General features: G+C 42.1%; 1 protein-coding gene across 1 annotated transcript in view; it reads left to right on the forward strand.

Moving 5' to 3' along the window:
* LOC119942088 overlaps nt 1-19,205 on the forward strand; it is a 146,338-nt gene extending 127,133 nt beyond the window's left edge. Inside the window, exons 5-7 of the mRNA XM_038762742.1 lie at nt 15,565-16,453; nt 18,756-18,911; nt 19,097-19,205. Of these exons, the coding sequence (XP_038618670.1) occupies nt 15,565-16,453; nt 18,756-18,911; nt 19,097-19,205 (1,154 nt within the window). The remainder of the gene's footprint in view (nt 1-15,564; nt 16,454-18,755; nt 18,912-19,096) is intronic.
* The last annotated feature ends 1,659 nt before the right edge of the window (nt 19,206-20,864 follow it).

Genomic DNA, 20,864 nt, shown 5'->3' on the forward strand with positions numbered 1-20,864 from the left:
CACCGCAGCATTTAGTACAGTGCCTGGCACATAGTCAGTGCTTAACAAATACCATTTTTACTATCGAAGTCCATGTTTATCACTTGGGAAAACTTAACTTTTGCCTCCATCTTGAGTCTCTATCTCAAGTTGAGATAATGAGTCTCTCTTCACCAAGAGGTCCTTCTTACTGTCTTTCAGGTCTCAAAAACAGGAGGGGAGCTGAACCACAGGGAAAGTTACCATCACTTTGGAATAAAGCAAAAACGTGTTTTACATTTGAAGGGATTCCCCCTGACCCCTAAAAGAAAAGATTGAAAGATGACTTTATTTTTTATGAGTCTTCCTGAAATGAGTTATATTCTTCTGTTGCTCTCAAGCCTCCTCTGGATTCTCCTAATAGAGACTAGTTTTACTGTACCTTCTTCCTCCTCCAGGCTACTGCTCTGGAAGTCATTAATACCCCTGTTTTGACAACCACATTGGTTGAGGGTCTGAAGGGCTCAACTCCGAGAGGCAGGTGGGGGTGGTCTTATTAGGAGGTGAGGTGATATCTATGTAACCTTCACTGCCTTTTGCGTGGGGAATATTGTTTTACCATCTCTGAAGGTCATCAACCAATCTAAGAGAAAAAGTTATAGATTTCAGTCCTGAATGTCATACAAAGCCAGGATTTGATGTGAACACAGGCAGCAAAAATGACTGAGGCCTTTAGGTTTGTAAATGAAAGGGCATGATAAGTTTCCGTAATAAAAAGACGAGAAGAAGAGACTGAACCTACCATAAATCAAGGCCTTTCCTTCCATCATGGGATGTGGCTATATTTAGTAAGTGTCTGTTTCAGGGACTGATGAAGCAGGAGCTGTGGGTTGTTGGGGGTTGGGTGCCACCATCGATCCTGCCTTTCCATCTTCTCCATCTGGATTATAGGAGGAATATTGTTTCTGGAGAGATGGCCCTGATTTAGGGAGCACGGGAGGAAAATGCCTTTGGTAGAATTGGGTCAGCCTTGACCGTGGGATTCCAGTCATGGGATTCAGTGTTAGACCCGTCTTCAGAACCTAAGTGAGGCAGAGAATTGAACCATTATCTGCTTGCGTGGCTGAAAAGGCCGATTCAGAATCCACAGTCCCAGCCAAATGTACACATGAAAGGTTGTCCCTGGTTGTATAGTGCTTGATATTTGCAGCAACTGGTGCTGATTTCTCTTTAACTTCCTTGTCTCTCTAACCATATAAAGCTTTTGCTTAGGAAAACCATTCTCTTTTTAATAGCAGTACATCATGCAGGGCTATCTTCTGTAGTTGACCCTAACTTTTCAGCTGGGATATAACATTGTCTGAGGCTTTGTTTTACCATTCCATTAAAAAGTTTCCTCTGCTCTCCTTGCTGTGTTTCCCTATTTCGGTTCTCCATTCAGGAGATGATCTCACATCCTACTGTTTCTCATTCTCCTCACAAATAACACTGGGGTAGATACAAAGATTTCAGTTTGGACACAGCCCCTGTTCCACATGAAGCTCTCCATCAATCATATTTATTGAGTGCTTACTATGTGCACAGCACTGTACTAATTGCTTGGGAGAGTACAACACAACATTATAACAGTCACATTCTCTGCCCACAATTTTGTCCTTATTTTGCAGATGAAGAAAATAACAGTGACAGAATTGGGATTGGACTTTGGGTTCTGTCCATTAGGCCACACAGCTGAGACTTAAGGGTGTGAGACTTGGGGGATAATTGCCTTAAGCTTTTGTTTTCACTGGACAGACACAGCCTTAATATTAGTTTTTCATTCTAATGAATAAAAATCTAAATATAATAATCACAAGAAAAGATACTTTCATTGCCTTTATTTTTTTAATGGTATTTGTTAAGCATTTACTATGTGTACTAAGCGCTGGGGTAGATACAAGCTAATCAAGTTGGATATTATCCATGTCCCACACAGGGCTCACAGTCTTAATCTTCATTTTATTAGTGAGATAACTGAGGGAAAGAGAAATGAAGCGACTTTCCCAAGGTCACACAGCAGATAAATAGTGGTGCCTAGCATTAGAATCCAGGACATCCTGACTCCCATATTTTTCACCCAAGCCAAATTTTTTTAAAGAGTGTTTTTTATCATAAAAATGATTATTAATATAGTCAATTGTTTTACTTTTAAGTACCAATATCTCTAAAGGAAAATACAAATGGACACCAGGAGGCAAAGATGATAGTTTCATTGTCTAGGAAAAATATAAGCAAGACAGACTAGGCTGTAAAATTTTCTTGTGTGTGTTTTTTTTACTATCACTAATTAGTGAAAAGGAAAATATGTGGTTTTCATAGAAAATAAGCAAAAGTTTTGATGAGAAAAAAGCCTTTCAGAGTTTTTTTTTAAATTAAAGGACAGGAGTGCTATTTCTTTTTTATTTACATGAATTGAGATAATTAGGACTCTCAGGACTAATGTAAAGGTTTCATTGACAATAATACAGCCATCTGTGATAAGTGGCTGCATCTTTCTTTGAACAGACCTAGTTAAATGTTTTCAAAACTCTATGAAATTTAAGCAGTAAATGTAGTCATTTGAATTCCAGAGTGGGTGCTTAGATTATCCGGCTTAACGTCTTTCTACATTTTCAATTGGATAAATTGTTCTTAGCTGTTTCTTCCACATTCTGCTGGGGGCATAACTGCATGGCTGTTAAACCATTACCATCTTTCCCCTCTGGATTGATTAAGTGGTCTTTATGTGTAATTTGAGGTGGTAAAGGGCTCTATAATAAAGGCTTAAAATACCACAATGTAAGAACATCATTATTCTATATTGAATATGCCTTCTCTAGGTGGCTGACTATAGACAGAGGGGAAAAATGGTTTTTCACTTGGATTTGGAAGAATGCACTTTCCTTACAAGATTTTTTTTAAGAAATAATGATAATAACAATAATTGTGGGATTTGTTAAGCACTCACTATGTGCCAGGCACCTTTATAAGCCCAGGGGTGGATACAAGTAAATTGAGTTGGACATAGTCCATGCTTCCCTAGAGGGTTCACAGTCTTAATCCCCATTTTACAGATGAGGGAACTGAGGCACAGATAATTGAAATGACTTGCCCAAGGTCACACAGCAGACAAGTGATGGAGTCAGAATTAGAACCTAGGTTCTTCTGAGTCCCATATCAACTGCTTTCATTACATAGTTCTCCCACTCAAGACTGTAAGCTCCATGAGGGTAGGGAATGTGTAAACCAACTCTGTGGTATAGTACTCTTCCAAGCACTTAGTACAGAGCTCTGCACACAGTAAGTACTCAATATATAGCATTGATTGATTTTTTTGACCTTGAATATATTCCCTTTGCCTTTCCAGGAATCCCCCTTATATTCCAAAGTACCATACGAATACTAAAGTCCTATCCCTCTGTGGATGTGGCTAAATCAATGTCTGTGTGACTGACAAGTCATTCCACCACATATATATGTAAAGATGATTATTTATTGCCTGATGCAAGTAAATAAGTTTACTACATTAAACACTGGATTATTTTCTGGGGTGTATTTTAAATGCAGGGTCTATTGTTGTTCTGGATAAAAGGGTATGATTGAGTAGTATCTGACAGTAAGAATGGAGTTATTCTCCTGTAGAAAAAGAAGGGAAATATCCCCACAGGGATTTTAAGAGATATATAATACCTGTTCTTGAGGATTTTGCTGGTGAGAAATTGCAAACTGCAATATATAATTTTAGCAAAGGATAGAAGGGTTTCTTCAGAAACTGTATTGAAACTAAATAATCCATTTATCAAGGTGCCTTTTGTTTCAGTAAAAAATAACTCTGATTCTCATATGTTAAAGAAAATCTATGTCTATCACAACCTAGTATCTGATAGATTATTAAAAATCTGAAATTCTCCTTCTACCTGGTGTTTCAAAGTGTGAGAAATTTTTAAAAGTAAAGTGCAATCCAAGTTTCCCATAAAGAAAGAAAGGCAAATCAGGTTTCTCACATACAGGATCACGGCATTATGTCAGGGGTCTGACACAGAATCCTTAATGTGCTAAAATTATCAAAATTGTGAGGACATCCTAACTGTGTGATTTGAGGTTCTGTAACTGTTTCTCCATATTGTTTAGCATTTTTGTAACCCTTTGTATTTTCCTCTATCGCTTATAAAGGCCTAGTGGAAAGGAGCTCAGGGCTGGGAGTCAGAGGATTCTGGCTTCTAATCTTGACTCTGCCACTTACCTGCTGTGTGACCTTGGGCAAATCACTTAACTTCTCTGTGCCTCAGTTTCAAAAATCAATTATTTATTGAGAGCTTACTGTGCACATAGCGCTGTACTAAGGGCTTGGGAGGGCACAGTATAAGAGTTGGCAGACACGTTCCCTACCCACAACAGGTTTACAGTCTAGAGGGATTTTACAGTTTACATTTCGCAGTTTACTCCCCTGTAATACCCATTCTCCCTCCAGCTTAGATGGTGAACCCCATATGGAACAGGGTTTGTGTCCAACCTAATTATCTTGTATGTACCCCAGTACTTAGTACAGTTCTTGGCACATTGGAAATTCTGTATATTTATTCATTCAATCATATTTACTGAGCGCTTACTGTGTGCAGAGCACTGAACTAAGCGCTTGCACTGTAGATGTCATTATTATTACCAGGAGTGTGTTTGCCAGGGATTACCATTCTTAATATACATTTGGGGAAACTGAGTCCCAGGCATTTCCTCAGGATCTTGCTAAGAAGGGTCTGAACAAAGCCCAGATGAGTGCTCAATAACTGTAATTGTCCTGAGTACCTCAGATGCCTTGCTCTTGAAGAAGACAAACAACGTGACCTGGTGGATAGAGCACGGGTGTGGGAATCAGAAGGGCCTAGGTTCTATTTCCGGCACTGCCGCTTGTCTGCTGTGTGACCTTGGGCAAGTCACTTAACTTCTCTGTGTCTGTTACCTCATCTGTAAAATGGGAATTCAATACCTGTTCTCCCTCTTACTTAGATTGTAAGCCCCAAGTGGGGTCTAATTATCTTGTATCTATCCCAGCACTTAGTACAGTGCCTGGAAAGAAGTTAGTGCTTAACATATACTATTAAAAAGAAAAGAGAGAGAAGGAGCAAGATCTAGTGGGAAAGAGCCCAGACCTGGGCCTCAGAGGATGTCCATCACTTGCCTTTGAGTGACCTTAAGCAAGTCACTTAACTTCTCAGAGCCTGAGTTTCCTTGTCTGTAAAACCACCGTCGACCCCTGGCCCACATCCTCCCCCTGGCCTGGAATGCCCTCCCTCCACACATCAGCCAAAGTAGCTCTCTTCCTCCCTTTAAAGCCCTACTGAGAGCTCACCTCCTCCAGGAGGCCTTCCCAGACCAAGCCCCCTTTTTCCTTTCCTCCTCCCCATCCCCCCCACCCCACCTCCTTCCCCTCCCCACAGCATCTGTGTATATGTTTGTACAGGCTTATTACTCTATTTATTTTACTTGTTCATATTTACTATTCTATTCATTTTGTTAATGATGTGCATCTAGCTTTACTTCTATTTATTCTGATGACTTGACACCTGTCCACATGTTTCGTTTTGTTGTCTGTCTCCCCCTTCTAGACTGTAAGCCCGTTGTTGGGTAGGGACCGTCTCTATATGTTGCCAACTTGTACTTCCCAAGAGCTTAGTACAGTGCTCTGCACACAGTATGTGCTCAATAAATACGATTGAATGAATGAATGAATAAAATGGGAATCCAATACTATTCTCCCTCCTATTTAGACTGTGACCCCCTGTGGGACAGGGCCTTTGTGTGGCCTAATAAATATGTATCTACCCCATGGCTTAGAATAGTGTTTGACACTATTCTCTTGACACTATTGACTCTAGTGCTTAACAAATGCAAAAAAAAAAAAAATGGTTTCAGTTATTTTTCCAGAGGACCTTTAGACTTTTAGACTGTGAGCCCACTGTTGGGTAGGGACTGTCTCTATATGTTGCCAACTTGTACTTCCCAAGCGCTTAGTACAGTGCTCTGCACACAGTAAGCGCTCAATAAATATGATTGATTGATTGATTTGCTATACACAACTTCAGCCACTGTTGGAAAACCTGCAACAGCAACCCAACAGAACTCTCCAATGGTTTCCCATCTTCTGCAGCAAAGATTCCTCACCACTGACTCTTCACTAGCCTTCTCACTCTCACTTCATCTGTGTGCTCATCTTGTTTCTCGGCTCTATCACCCCATTTCTCCCCAAATCTTTCAGACCTCAATTCTCCTCTTCCAAATAAAAATGAACTTGTGTATGAGAGTGAATAGGATAGGTCAGTTAATCAATCAATGGACTATTTTGAGTGTTTACTGTGTGCAGAGCACTGTACTAAGCTTTTGGGAGAATACAATATAATAGATGCCACCCCTGCCTTCAAGGAGTTTACATTCTAGTTGGGGGGATAGACAGAAACATAAATTACAGATAGGGGAAGCACTGGATTATAAGGTTATGTCCATGTCTGTGCCCACGTCTAGACTGCTAGCTTGTTATGGGCAGGGAATGTGTCTGCTAATTCTCCCAAGTGCCTAGAACAGTGCTCTGAAGATAGAAAGTGCTCAATAAATATGATTGATCAATTGATTGATGAGTTCTATGGGTTGGGACGGGGTGAGTACCTAAATAATAATAATAATGGCATTTATTAAGCACTTACTATGCGCAAAGTACTGTTCTAAGCATTGGGGAGGTTACAAGGTGATCAGGGTTGTCCCAAGGGGGGCTCACAGTCTTAATCCCCATTTTACAGATGAGGTAACTGAGGCACAGAGAAGTGAAGTGACTTGCCCAAAGTCACACAGCTGACAAGTGGCAGAGCTGGGATTTGAACCCATGACCTCTGACTCCAAAGCCCGTGCTCTTTCCACTGAGACACGCTACTTCTCTATGCTCATGGGGTTGCAAGTGTAATAAAAGGAAACACCTTCATTTTTCTCCATTTTTTTTTCCTTTGTCAGGAAATGGGATACCTTAGTGTTTTCTGCCGGGGCATCTGGCAAAGTCTTGGACACGAGGAAAATCAATTCCACCATTTCAAGCATCCAGAGGGACTCATTTATTTTGGGTGGCCAGTTTATACATTAAAAGACAGCTTCGTGGCTTTCCCTACATAGCCTTTTATTCATAACTCCAGCCTTTCGGCACTAAGTGTCAGAGGCCCTTCCCTTACTCTCCGATAGTGCTGTCAAAGACTCAGATTTCCTCTTTCCAGATTGTTTAGAGCTTTTATTCCCACTTATTTATCTTTGCCCATCCATTTTGGTAACAGGTTCTTGTAGGCTTTTCCTGAGAGCAGAAAAGCCAACAATCTCACAATCCCAAAACTGTTTGTGTACCCCTTAAGGACTTTTTTACTCACCCTAACCCAGAGAATTTAGATACTTATCCTTATACTCTATTATTTCTCCTGTCTGAGTTTAATTTTAATATCTGTCTCCCCCTGAAGACTGAAAGCTCCAAATGGGTAGGAATCGTGTCTACTAACTCTATTATATTGTAGTTTCCCAAGTGCTTGGCCCACTTTTCTGCACACGGTCGGTGCTCAATAAATGTCATTTATTGATTGGCCTGAACTTGGAATTCGCTTAAATGGAAAACTGATGCAGTAAATAACAGCCATTAAACTGAAAGGTAAATGACAACATAAGACACAAAAAATGAACAAGAATGTTAAATATGCATGCGGTCAGTTTCGTACTCAGACACCTCTATATGTTGCCAACTTGTACTTCCCAAGCAGTTAGTACAGTGTTCTGCACACAGTAAGCACTCAATAAATACGATTGAATGAATGAATGAATGAATGGGTGGAGCTGGGATTTGAACCCATGACCAAGGTCGCCAAAGCCCGTGCTCTTTCCACTGAGCCATGCTGCTTCTCTATAGGTCAGGCACTTTGCTGCGGCTGAATGGCCACCCATCTACAGTCTCCAATCTCCATCCCATCCTCTATGTTGGGCTAAGCTCATTATGGGCAGGGAATGTGTTTGTTTATTGTCATTTCTCTACTCTCCCAAGGACTTATTACAGTGCTCTGCACACAGCAAGTGCTCAATAAATACGATTAACTGACTGACTCATGGCTAGCAGTAGGGTAGTGCGGCATGGAGTCGCTTGATGAGAGGATCATTGTGTCCTGGTACCTATATTTTATGGCACTCCTTTCTACCTCCCTAAATGCTCTGGGAGTTGGAGTCAGCAAAGAGGACAGCCGTTTTTAATTCATCCATTCATTCATTCAATTGTATTTATTGAGCACTTACTGTGGGCAGAGCACTGTACTAAGCGCTTGGGAAGTACATGTTGGGGACATATAGAGATGGTCACTACCCAACAACAGGCTCACAGTCTAGAAGGGGGAGACAGACAACAAAACAAAACATGTGGACAGGTGTCAAGTCGTCAGAATAAACAGAATTAAAGCTAAATGCACATCATTAACAAAATAAATAGAATAGAAAATATGTACAAGTAAAATAAATAGAGTAATAAGTCGGTACAAACATATATACAGGTGTTGTGGGGAGGGGAAGGAGGCAAGGTGCGGGGGATGGAGAGGAGAGGAAAAAGGGGGCTCAGTCTGGGAAAAGGGAACTCAGTCTGGGATTTCCCTGTAATTCCAAAACACAGGGCATCCTGGCTTCTTTTAAGGTGCCAGCAATGACACCATTTTCCTTCTCATCCCACTACCCGAAACCCTACACCTCCAGCTCACCGTCAGTATCATGTTCCCTATAGTTGGTTGGCCTCCTCCTCTTTGTAACCTCGGCAAAGGATATTTACACTTTTACATTTATTGATATCTGTCTTTCTGGACTGTAAGCTCTTTGTGGGCAGGAAACGTTATATTGAAGTCTTTCAAGCACTTGGTACAGGGCTCCGCACACAGTTATTACTCAAATACCATTGATTGACATATTTGATGTCAGCGTCAATGAATTAATCCCATTTATTGAATGCTTACTGTGTGCACAGCGCTGTACCAAGTGTTTGGGAGAGTACAACACAACAATATAACATACATTTCCTGCCCACAATGAGCTCACAGTCTAGAGGGGGACAGACATTAATATAAATAAATTACAGATGTATACATAAGTGCTGTGGGGTTGGGTTGGGTGGTGAGTAGAGAGGGTAAGGCAGGGCAGTGCAGAAGGGAGTGGGAAAAGAGGAAATGAGGGCTGAGTCAGGGAAGGCCTCTTGGAGGAGAGGAATTTGAAGGGGAGAGGAATTGTCTGTTGGATATGAAAACGGAGAGCGTTCCAGGACAGAGGCAGGTTGTGCCTGAGAGGTCGGCTGTGAGATAGATAAGATCAACATACAGTTAGCAGGATGATATTAGAAGAGCTAAGTTTGCTGACTGGGTTGTAGGAGGAGAGCAGCAGGGTGAGGTAGGAATGGTCAAGGTGATTAACTGCTTGAATCAATCAATCAATCAATCATATTTATTGAGCGCTTACTGTGTGCAGAGCTGATGAAAACCGAGCTTGAAAGATGATGGTGAGGAGTTTCTGCCTGATGTGGAGGTGGATGGGTGACCGCTGGAGGTCCTGGAGGAGTGGGGAAACATGGACTGTATGTTTTTGTAGAAAAATGATCCGGGCAGCAGAATGAAGTATGGACTGGAGTGGGAAGAGACAGGAGGCAGGAACTCACCTAAATGTTGCATCTTTGAATTTAAAAACCACACCATTTTATACCACCGTTTTATAGAGGAGCAGCGTGGCTTAGTGGCAATAATAATAATAACAATGATGGCATTTATTAAGCATTTACTATGTGCAAAGCACTGTTCTAAGCACTGGGGAGGTTACAAGGTGATCAGGTTGTCCCTCGTGGGGCTCAGGGTCTTAATCCCCATTTTACAGATGAGGTAATTGAGGCCCAGAGAAGTGAAGTGGCTTGCCCAAAGTCACACAGCAGACAAGTGGTAGAGCCGGAATTTGAACCCATGACCTCTGACTCCCAAGCCCGGGCTCTTTCCATTGAGCCATGCCCGGGCTTGGGAGTCAGAGGTTGTGGATTCTAATCTCAGCTCTGCCACTTGTCAGCTGTGTGACCCTGGACAAGTCACTTCACTTCTCTGGGCCTCAGTACCTCATCTGTAAAATGGGGTTGAAGACAGTGAGCTCCACATGGGATAACCTCATACCTTGTATCTACAACAGTGCTTGGTATGTAGTAAGTGCTTAACAAATACCAACATTATTATTATTATTATACCAAAAAGGGTTCCAAGTTAATTGCATATAACTTCACAAATTTAGATACCCCAACCTAACCTAACTTTTTAGAAGACTGCCTTAATCCCGGAAGGCTCAGAACCATCACTGTTACTCATTTAGCAACCGCTGGCAAGAGGCTCTTTGAAAGGGTCAATTAAAGGTCACAGTTCTAAGATGTTTTATCAACTTTTTGACAACTTTCCAATAAAGGTGTGACTCAGCTAAAAGAATATCAAAGTGGAAGTGGGCATATTTTTATAATGCTTCTTTTTGATTAAAGTGATAAAATATTGCCCCCAGGGACCTAACAGTATGTAAAATAGCCATTATTGCTGCTGGTTTTAAAGAACACAGATGGTGTGAGTGATCTTACGATGGTAAGTTATTCATTGGAATGTTTTTCAACAAATTTTATGCAGATGCTTAATGATTTTTCTGATGGTTAACAAGTTTCCTCAATCAGGAAATTCACTTCTTAGTTTTAAATATTAATTTTAGTGAATGGATTGGCTACAGATGCATTTCATTCATTCATTCATTCATTAATCATATTTATTGAGTGCTTACTGTGTGCAGAGCACTGTACTAAACGCTTGGGAAGTACAAGTAGTCAACATATAGAGATGGTCCGTACCCAACAACAGGCTCACGTCTTAAATGATCCTTTCAAAGTCATGGCTCCCAACTTCTCTGTGATAACTGTCAATATTTGTTTGTGTGGGGAGAGAATCTCTCATTCCCAGAGAATCAAGCCATCTTTCCCAACACTATCCCCATTGCAGGGCGATGTAGCTGTCAGTGTCCTTATTATTAAGCTCAGGTCTTGGAATAAAAAGGATGTTTTCTGTTCAAGCATTGTAATCCTTTTCTGAAACAATCTGTTGCCTATTTTTGTGGTGTAAAAGCATTTAATTGAGTTGCACTGGATAATTGAGCTCCTGGCAACCAAATGTACTCGGGATGAATTGGCTTTTAGATTTGGTTAAATTACTGTTTGATTTCTTGGTGGTTTTCTCATGGTGTCCTCTTTCATAATTATTTATGAGGATCCCGTAGGATTTTAGGAGAGAACGGGAAGGGACTCCAAGAGGTATTTTTCTAGACGACCTGGAGAGCTGTGTGCTCATGCTATTCTTGTAGTTCTCCAGGGGAAATACCAGCAAAGCTTTTCATAGATATGGTTCATTCATTAACAAACCTTCCTTTGGTGTGGCCTAAACATCATTTGCTGACATTTTAGGCTTTTTCCAGGGACTGTCTCTCTAAATCAATGGTATTTATTGAGCACTTGTGCAGACCACTGTATTAATTAATTAAGAGCATGGCTCAGTGGAAAGATCACGGACTTGAGAGTCAGAGGTCATGGGTTCAAATCCCAGCTCTGCCAATTGTCAGCTGTGTGACTTTGGGGAAGTCACTTCACTTCTCTGTGCCTCAGTTACCTCATTTGTAAAATGGGGATTGACTATGAGCCCCACTTAGGACAACCTGATCACCTTGTATCCTCCACAGTGCTTAGAACGGTGCTTTGCACATGGTAAGTGCTTAACAAGTGCAATCATTATTATTACTAAGCGGTTAGGACAATACGATGAATTACTTACTTTCCTCATTGTCGTGAGACTCTCCACAGTTATCTTGACTATCTTTTCAATTATACTTATTAGCCATCCCTTCTGTGCAAGTACGGGACAGGTCGAGGCATTTCGAGGATATAAAAGAAATGAAAGACCCAGACCCTACCCTCAAGGCGTGTACAAAACGGCCGAAACAAATTATTTCCAAAGAGTGGGAACAGGAGGGAAAACAAATGCAACCAATACCTGCAGAACTGTGGACAAATGAAAAGTGAATGAATTGAGAATTTAAATTAATAAACACAGTTACTATAATGGTTTTAAATGCTTACTATGTGCCAAGTAGTTTGCTAGGTGCTGGGGTAGATACAAGATAATCAGATAGGGCACAGTCAATCAATTGATTAATGGTATTTATTGAGCACTTCCTGTGTGCAGACTGCTGTACTAAGTGCTTGTGAGAGTACAATATAACAGAATTGGTAGACACATTCCCCGCTCACACGGAGCTCTAAGAGGGAGGGAGGATGTGTATTTTATACCCATTTTGCAGGTAAGGAAATTGAGGCATAGAGAAGTGAAGTGACTTGTCCCAGGCCAGAGCTCTTCTCACTAGGCCATGCTGCTCTTGTTGCAATGAGAGTACCTTTTGAGAGGCTTTGTGGACAAATGCTTACTGGCCTGTGTTGCCTTATCTCACGAACAAGGCTTTGGGGAGGTTGGACTGAGTTTTGTTCTCATTGTAAAGTCCTAGGCCTGATCAAATGGACCCCTGTGCTAATCATTCACTGGGGTCCGAATTTTTAAATCCCCCTGTTTATTTTTGAAAGAAAAGCATTCACCGTACGAATTAATTATTTGTAGGTGGGCTTTTCAAAAATATTAGAAACAACATTGAGTTGAGCAGCGAATGCTTGAAAGAAAATAAAAGAAATCCCGAGCCAAAGCTGTGCCTGGCGAGCTTTAATCTTGGCCAAGTTCTCAATGCCTGGATTTTTCTAAGGCTCTAAAGCTAGTGGGTTTCAATGGAAATGCTGACACAACCTTAACTAGAGAGGTGCAAACATGCCCTTGCAATTAGTGACCCAAGAAGAAGGCTTCTGGGCCGGGGGTGATGGGGGAAGGGAACGTTATTTCTTTGAAAAAGCAATCTTTGCAGCAGAGACTGTTTGGCTGCAGTGCAAAAACTAACTTTGATCTGCTAGCCAGTGCCCTGCAGTGAAAATGATTAGCAGGGTTTGGAGAGCGGAGTCTGAAAGAGCCTTCCCAATATGCTGAATACTGTGTGCGTGCTGTGATTAAAGGCTGAGGGAGAAGGAGAGTGGGAGGAAGGCTGAGAAGGGGAAGAGAAAAGAGTTATCCATCCTTTACCCTATATGAATGAGTGTTTGTTAGTGGATTTGTGAGGCTCGGCTCAAAGAGGATGGGCTCTCTAATCAGCCTTGCAATGTTAGCAAATTGGGTCACCTTAATGTTTTCCATCCCGAAAATCACACAGTTTCCGGGTGCATCTACCCAATCCACCCTGTCCCTCTGTTTGGGAACACCTAAGGAATCTTGAGGTTGGGAGGACAAGGACATCCCAGGAATTTCTGGTGATGTTTCAGCTAGCACCCACTCAGCAGACTCAGAATAGGACTGGCAAGGAACTGAGGTGACACCTCTTTCTGTCTCGTGAAGTGGAGAAGCTGAAGTGATGATGGTACTCCAGTACTCATGAACTTACATATGTCCAACCTCAGCGATCACTTATTTATTTATGTTTAGAGAAGCACCATGGCTTAGTGGAAAGAGGTCATGGCTTGGGATTCAGAGGTCATGGGTTCTAATACTGGCTGTGCCACTTGTCAGCTGTTTGACTTTGGGCAAGTCACTTTTCATTCATTCATTCATTCATTCAATAGTATTTATTGAGCACTTACTGTGTGCAGAGCACTGTACTAAGCACTTGGGAAGTACAAGTTGGCAACATATAGAGACGGTCCCTACCCGAACAATGGGCTCACAGTCTAGAAGGGGGAGACAGACAACAAAACAAAACATGTGGACAGGTGTCAAGTCATCAGAATAAATAGAAGTAAAGCTAGATGCACATCATTAACAAAATAAATAGAATAGTAAACATTTACAAGTAAAATAGAGTAATAAATCTGTACAAATATATATATATATATATATATATATGTATATATATACGGGTGCTGTGGGGAGGAGAAGGAGGTAGGGCGGGGGGATGGGGAGGAGAAGAGGAAAAAGGGGGCTCAGTCTGGGAAGGCCTCTTGGAGGAGGTGAGCTCTCAGTAGGGCTTTGAAGGGAGGAAGGGATCTAGCTTGGCGGATGTGTGGAGGGAGGGTATTCCAGGCCAGGGGGAGGACGTGGGCTGGGGATCCTCAGTTACCTCATCAGTAAAATGGGGATTAAGACTGTGAGCCCCACGTGGGACAACCTGATTACCTTGTATCTCCCCAAATTCTTAGAACAGTGCTTGGCACATAGTAAGCATTTAACAAATACCATAATCATCATCTTCACTATTCCATTGAACTTTGCACCATGTATTGTGATGACTTTGTAAATAAGCATATGTCTGTTTTTCCCATTAGAGTATAAACTCTTTGTCTACTGGTAATGTGTCGCTTGCTTTGTGCTTTCCAACTGCTTAGTGCAGTGCATTGTTAATAGTAGGAGCTTAATGCACATTTGACTCTGCAAACTTAGTTTTTCTTGCTTAGCCCAGACCTTTTTCAGTAGAAAGGTAAGAATGTCTAGACCAATCAGAGAGGGATGAGAGGAATTCATGATGTGGAAAAGTACTGTTATGTTTAAAGTCAAGTAGATGTAGGATGAAATTGTTTTCAAAGATGACAACTCCTCCACCGTTGGCATCCATAGGTGACTGAAAAGGCTGAGTTCCTGCAGATCATTTCACATTGCTTCCATGAGGATGTTCTCTGGTTTGTGGCTAAGAATCCTCTTTATTCAGCCCGTTGTGTTTGCACTCAATAAATAGGCTTGATTACCTCCTCAATGACTCCAAACAGAGAAATCTGCAATGGGGATGAGAGAGTCATTTATCCCACTGTTTCCCAAACTTTATCTGTCATCATCCCAAAAGGCTGATCACTGCCATCTTGGATATTACCACGTACCAACCGGACCAATAGGCCTTCCCAGACTGAGCCCCCTCCTCCCCCTCCCCACCCCCCCGCCTTACCTCCTTCTCCTCCCCACAACACCTGTATATATGTATATATGTTTGTACGTCTTTATTACTCCATTTATTTTATTTGTACATATTTATTCTATTTATTTTATTTTGTTAATATGTTTTGTTTTGTTGTCTGTCTCCCCCTTCTAGACTGTGAGCCCGCTGTTGGGTAGGGACTGTTTGTATATGTTGCCAACTTGTACTTCCCAAGTGCTTAGTCCAGTGCTCTGCACACAGTAAGCGCTCAATAAATATGATTGAATGAATGAATGAACGTATCCATGGGCATATTACAGAGGACAGATTGTACCCATTTGCTACCTCATGTATCTACCAGTTGTGTCTTTGAGAAGGTTAACCAATATTTCCTTCACAGATCCTATACAATAATAATGAAAGAGAACTTTCAGAAGAAGCATGTGACATTCCATAGCATATAGGGAATACTTTTCTATTTCTTATCAATAAATGGCCAGATGACCTATGTTAGCTTTTAAAGAGCATGTTAACCATTCTTTTCACATCTTTGTCTTCTCACAGTAATCGAGGGCCGAGGAGTCATGGACACTTTACAGAGATTTTCGTCACTACCAACATATCTACCTGTGAGCTATCACATCCTTAGTGCTGAGACTTCATTCTTTCTTAAAGAAGCCAACCAGGATTTTATGAGGAACTCCAGTTTGCAATCCAGAGTTGAGTCATTCTTTACCTATAAAACCAAGAGTCCCCCCGTGTTGAACACTAGCTACGGACCATTTTCGGTTGAACAAATTGTGCCTCCTGACCTGATGCCGTCTTCCGTTTTTTTTGGCTCTACCAATAAATTTACCTTTAACTGGAAGTTGAAGGCCTACATCCTGAGTGAGAAAATATACCCGAACAGGCCCAAAGTCCAGATCTTGTTCTACATCGCGGGCAGGGATTGGGACGACTACAGCACCGCAGAAAGACTGCCTTGCCTGAGGGTGTTCGCTTTTCGGGAGACCCGGGAGGTGAGAGGCAGCTGCAGGCTGGCCGGGGACCTCGGCCTGTGCGTCGCGGAGCTGGAGCTCCTGTCCGGCTGGTTCAACCCCCCGATGGTCGTCACCGGGCGGAAAAAGGCCCCGGACCAATCGGAAGGGAATTCCGTGGAACTTTACTACACCATCCAACCGGGAGATGAGAAGGGAGAGTGCACCACTGAGGATGGAAGGAAGGGCAATGCAATCCGTCCCGGGAAGGAAGGTCTGGGGGAAACTACATCCCACTTGCAAAGGATTGGCACCGTTGTCCTTTATCAGACCCCGGAGTCTTCACAACTCATCGAGCTCCGAATGGATGGCGACGTGGTTATCTGGCTGCCATCGAAGCCTGTCAAGCAAGGAGAGGTGGTTACTGCATATGTGACCATTGCCCACAACTCCACCACTGATCTGTTCATCCTGAGGTAATTGGTTTTTTTGTTGTTTGGATTTCCTGGATTGGTCTGGGAGCACTCCTCCTCCCTTCTCTTCTCCCCTGGCTTCACTGTATTCCCATGAGCATCTGGAGGGGGGTGGTTTGTGTGGTTCAATATCATTTGTGTTGGGACTTATGTTGGTAGTCCCATGACCCAGAAAAGTTTGGAAAGTGCTGGTCGGAACTTGGGATGGGGTATTGGAGTTCTTGAGGGGTTTTGTTGACTGTAGTACACCTATGCAGTATTGAGGTTGAAGAATGGGAAGAGATAAATATAATTATTGCATTCCTTAAAGGAAATAAAGTTAGAGGAACTTAAGGAATCTTTAGGATCAAACTATGGACGAATGGTAAATTAGTATGCTCATCTCTAGAGTGTAAGCTCTTTTATGGGCAGGGAAAGTGTCTGCTAATTCTGGTGTACTCTCCCAAGTGCTTAGCAGAGTACCCTGCACATAGTAAACACTCAACAAATAGGATCGATTGATTGACATTAATGAGTATCCCCCAGACACCCAAAGTGGAGATCATTATGGGAGTAGAAACTGCGGCACTGCAACTGAAGTAACGAAAATTCTTCCTGGAATCACGTTTGAAAGGACCACGTTTGAAGAATCAAATCAGGACTCCACACAACAGTTTCTTAGTGAGACAGCAGTCATCTCATTTCACTGGATATTGCTCTGGAGTTTAAATTCCATTCAAATTAAATGGCATTCCTTTAGGGCTCTGAGCCTCAGGGGCCACATTCACAGCTTCTGGAGTCTTTTCCAACCATCCTTCCAGTTAGATGTAAAATCCTCAAGAGACAAAGTCTAACTAGTCCCTCAATTACGTAGATGCCTGTATCATGTTTTCCCCTGTTTTGGTTTTAAATGTGAAGCACATTTTCCCACTGCTAAATAAAAATCATTCTTTAAGAGCCCTGGGCAAACAGTTTCCCAAAGGATCATGTGAGTGAAAGTGGTTTTGCCTCAGAATTCTAAGAACTAGATTAATACTGAGTGAAATAGCAACTACAGTAGAGATTAGTCCTTAAAGCAGTCATTCCTGCTTGAGAACTGAAAGAGCCTCAGGCAGAAATGGGCTGTCTGACATCTAAGACATTGAAGAATGCTAGCTGAAACTCACAGAGAATTTAGGGGAAATCAAAGATGTTCACTTTCTCTCTACCTGCTTTAAAGTGGCCCATTCCGATGTCTTTGGCATTGACCTCTTGCTGACCCGCTTCCTCTTCCCTGGGACTTCCTCCCTTTTCATATCTGGTAACCACTGCTTTCCCTATCTTCAAAGTACTTCTAAAATCTCATCTCCTCCAGCAGGCCTTCCCTGATGAATCTCTCTACTCCCCACCCTCTTCCACTCTACACTCCCAGTGCAACCTCTGCACTTCTGCATCATCTAAATACTAACTCCACTCACCTGGTACACTTCTGCACAAGTCTTTAAACTCTGTTGCTTCTTACTCCTTCCCATATTTTTTTGGCTTTCTGTCTCCCCTGTGAGATATGAGGCATGAGAGATCATGCCTATTACCTCTATTGTACTCTCCTAGGTGCTTAATACAATGCTCTGCACAGAGTAATTGTTCAATAAATACTATTAACTGTCTATAAGTCTTTATGAGTTTAGTATCCGCTGTAAAACCTTGAAACCTTTGTTGGTAGCAACAGGTAGAGAAGGCTCTTCTTTACTGGGATTTAATCTGATTTCTCCTATATCCTTATATTATATATATATATATATATATATATATATCAGGTTAATAATTCAGTAGTATTCAGTGAGAACTTACTTTGTGTAAAACATTGTACCCAGCCCTTGGGAAAGTACAATACAGTAGATCCTTGGCCTCAAGGAGTTTGCAGTCCAGTGAGATGATAGACACTAAAATAAGTTGCAAGTAAGGGGAAGCAACAGAGTTTAGAGATGCGTATATAAGTGCTACCCAAAGGGAAGTAAGGTGGAGGGCTGGCGATTGGATGGAGCCCTTGCTTTTATTATTGTTATAATAAAATATAAAATAATAATAATAATAACTGTGGCATTTGTTAAGTCCTTACTATGTGTCAGGCACTGTCCTAAGCACTGGGATAGATACAAGCAAATCATGTTGGACACGGTCCTTGCCCCACATGGGGCTCACGATCTTAATCCCCATTTTCCACCTGAGGTAACTGAGGTACAGAAAAGTGATTTGACGCACCCAAGGTCACACGACACACAAATGGCAGAGCTGGGATTAGAACTCAGGTCCTTCTGACTCCTAAACCCGTGCTCTATCTGCTTAGCCACACTGCTTTTCTGAAGGCTGGGCTGCAAGAGGCCGGAGCGGATGCTGAGAGGGTCTCCCGGGCTGCCATCCAGCCTGATAATTGCTACCTGGAATGGTCTCCAAATCGGTGCTCATGGAATACAGCAACCCAGATAGGGATGGCTTCAATTATGTATTTCGATACAGTTGTCATTTTTGATATTCACAGTCTGCCTTAAATTGCTGAGATAATCTGTAGGAAACTGTTTGCTCAATTGAATATTAGATCCATGAGGGAGAATTTCTGCCTCTCTGTCCCTTAATATTATGTAATGTGCAAAATGTTTTTCATGATAAATCTACCTTTCATGGGTTTAGCTGTGCTAAGATCGTTCAAAGGGGTCATGCTTATTTGGTGGCAAATAATACCTTCGAAAGACCAGGTGTGACTGAACCCCCTGAGAAAGCGAAGGCCATGACAGTCTGAAATTGCTTTCTCTGCTTATCCATCAGTCAATCGGTGGTATTTATTGAGCACTTACAATGCTGGAGAGTGTGGTAGTCGAGTGTGTATGGAGAGGGAGAGAGTTCTAGTCTACGGAGAGGATGTGTTGGTGGTGAGATAGCCAAGATCAAGGCACAAGAAGTAAGCTGGAGCTAGAGGAGAGGAGTTTGCGGGCTGGGCTGTAGTAGCATATTAGTGAGGTGTGGTAGAATAGGCAAGGTGATAGAGTGCTTTAAAGCCGATGGTAAGGAGTTTCTGTTTAATGCCTAGGTGGATGGGCAGTCACTGGAGGTTCTTGAGGAGCGGGGAGACGTGGACTGAAAGTTTTGCCGATAAATAATCCATGCAGCAGAGTGAAATATGGTTTGGAGTGGGTAGAGACAGGAGGCAGGGAGATCAATGAGAAGGCAGATAATAATAATAATGGCATTTATTAAGTGCTTACTTTGTGCAAAGCACTGTTCTAAGCACTGGGGAGGTTACAAGGCGATCAGGTTGTCCCACAGGGAGGCTCACAGTCTTAATCCCCATTTTACGGATGAGGGAACTGAGGCCCAGAGAAGTGAAGTGACTTTCCCAAAGTCACCCAGCTGACAATTGGCAGAGCCGGAATTTCAACCCACGACCTCTGACTCCAAAGCCCAGGTTCTTTCCACTGAGCCACGCTGCTTCTCTAAGTAGTCAAGTAGTAGATGCAGTAGTCAAGGTGGTCTAGGATAAGTGCTTGGATCGGCATGGTAGCAGTTTGGATGGAGAGGAGGGGGTGGATTTTAGCAATGCTGTGAAGGTGAAACCGACAGGATTTGGTGCCAGATTGCATATTTGATTTCTCGTATTGGCCCAGTCCACAAGCTGGATAAAGGTCACGAATATGGGCTGGACTCTATTGAAAGTCAGGTGTTCTGAATTTGGAGTGAAGGGTGCCCTGTGATTATGAAGACACAATAAGTGAGTATATATGTTTTGGGCAGCTCACCTCCTCCAGGAGGTCTTCCCAGACTGAGTCCCCCTTTTCCTCTGCTCCTCCTCCGCATCACATCACCCCAACTCTGTCCCTCTACTCTACCCCCCTCCCTGCCCCTCAGCACTTGTGTATATATGTACATATTTATTATCTACTTATTTTATTAATTATATATATATATATAATTCCATTTATTTATATTGATGCTATTGATGCCTGTCTACTTGTTTTGATATGTTGTCTCTCTACCCCCCACAAGACTCTAAGCCCATTATTGGGTAGAGATTGTCTCTATTTGTTGCCGAGTTGTACTTTCCAAGCATTTAGCACAGTGCTCTGCACAAAGTAAACGCTGAATTAATACGATTGAATGAATGAAGGGAACATGTATATATTATTATTATTACTAATGGTAATAATAACTATGGTTTTTGTTAAGCACTTAACTATGTGTGAAGCACTGTAATAAGTTTGGCTTAGTGGAAAGAGCACGGGCTTGGGATTCAGAGGTTATGGGTTCTAATCCTGGCTCTGCCATTTGTCTGCTGGGTGACCTTGGGCAACTCACTTAACTTTTCTGTGCCTCAGTTACCTCATCTGTAAAATGGGGATTAGGACTGTGAGCCCCATGTGGGACAACCTGATGACCTTGTATCTACCCCAGTGCTTAGAACAGT

The sequence above is a fragment of the Tachyglossus aculeatus genome, chromosome 21 (assembly GCF_015852505.1).
Source record: "Tachyglossus aculeatus isolate mTacAcu1 chromosome 21, mTacAcu1.pri, whole genome shotgun sequence".
NCBI classification, from domain to species: domain Eukaryota; kingdom Metazoa; phylum Chordata; class Mammalia; order Monotremata; family Tachyglossidae; genus Tachyglossus; species Tachyglossus aculeatus.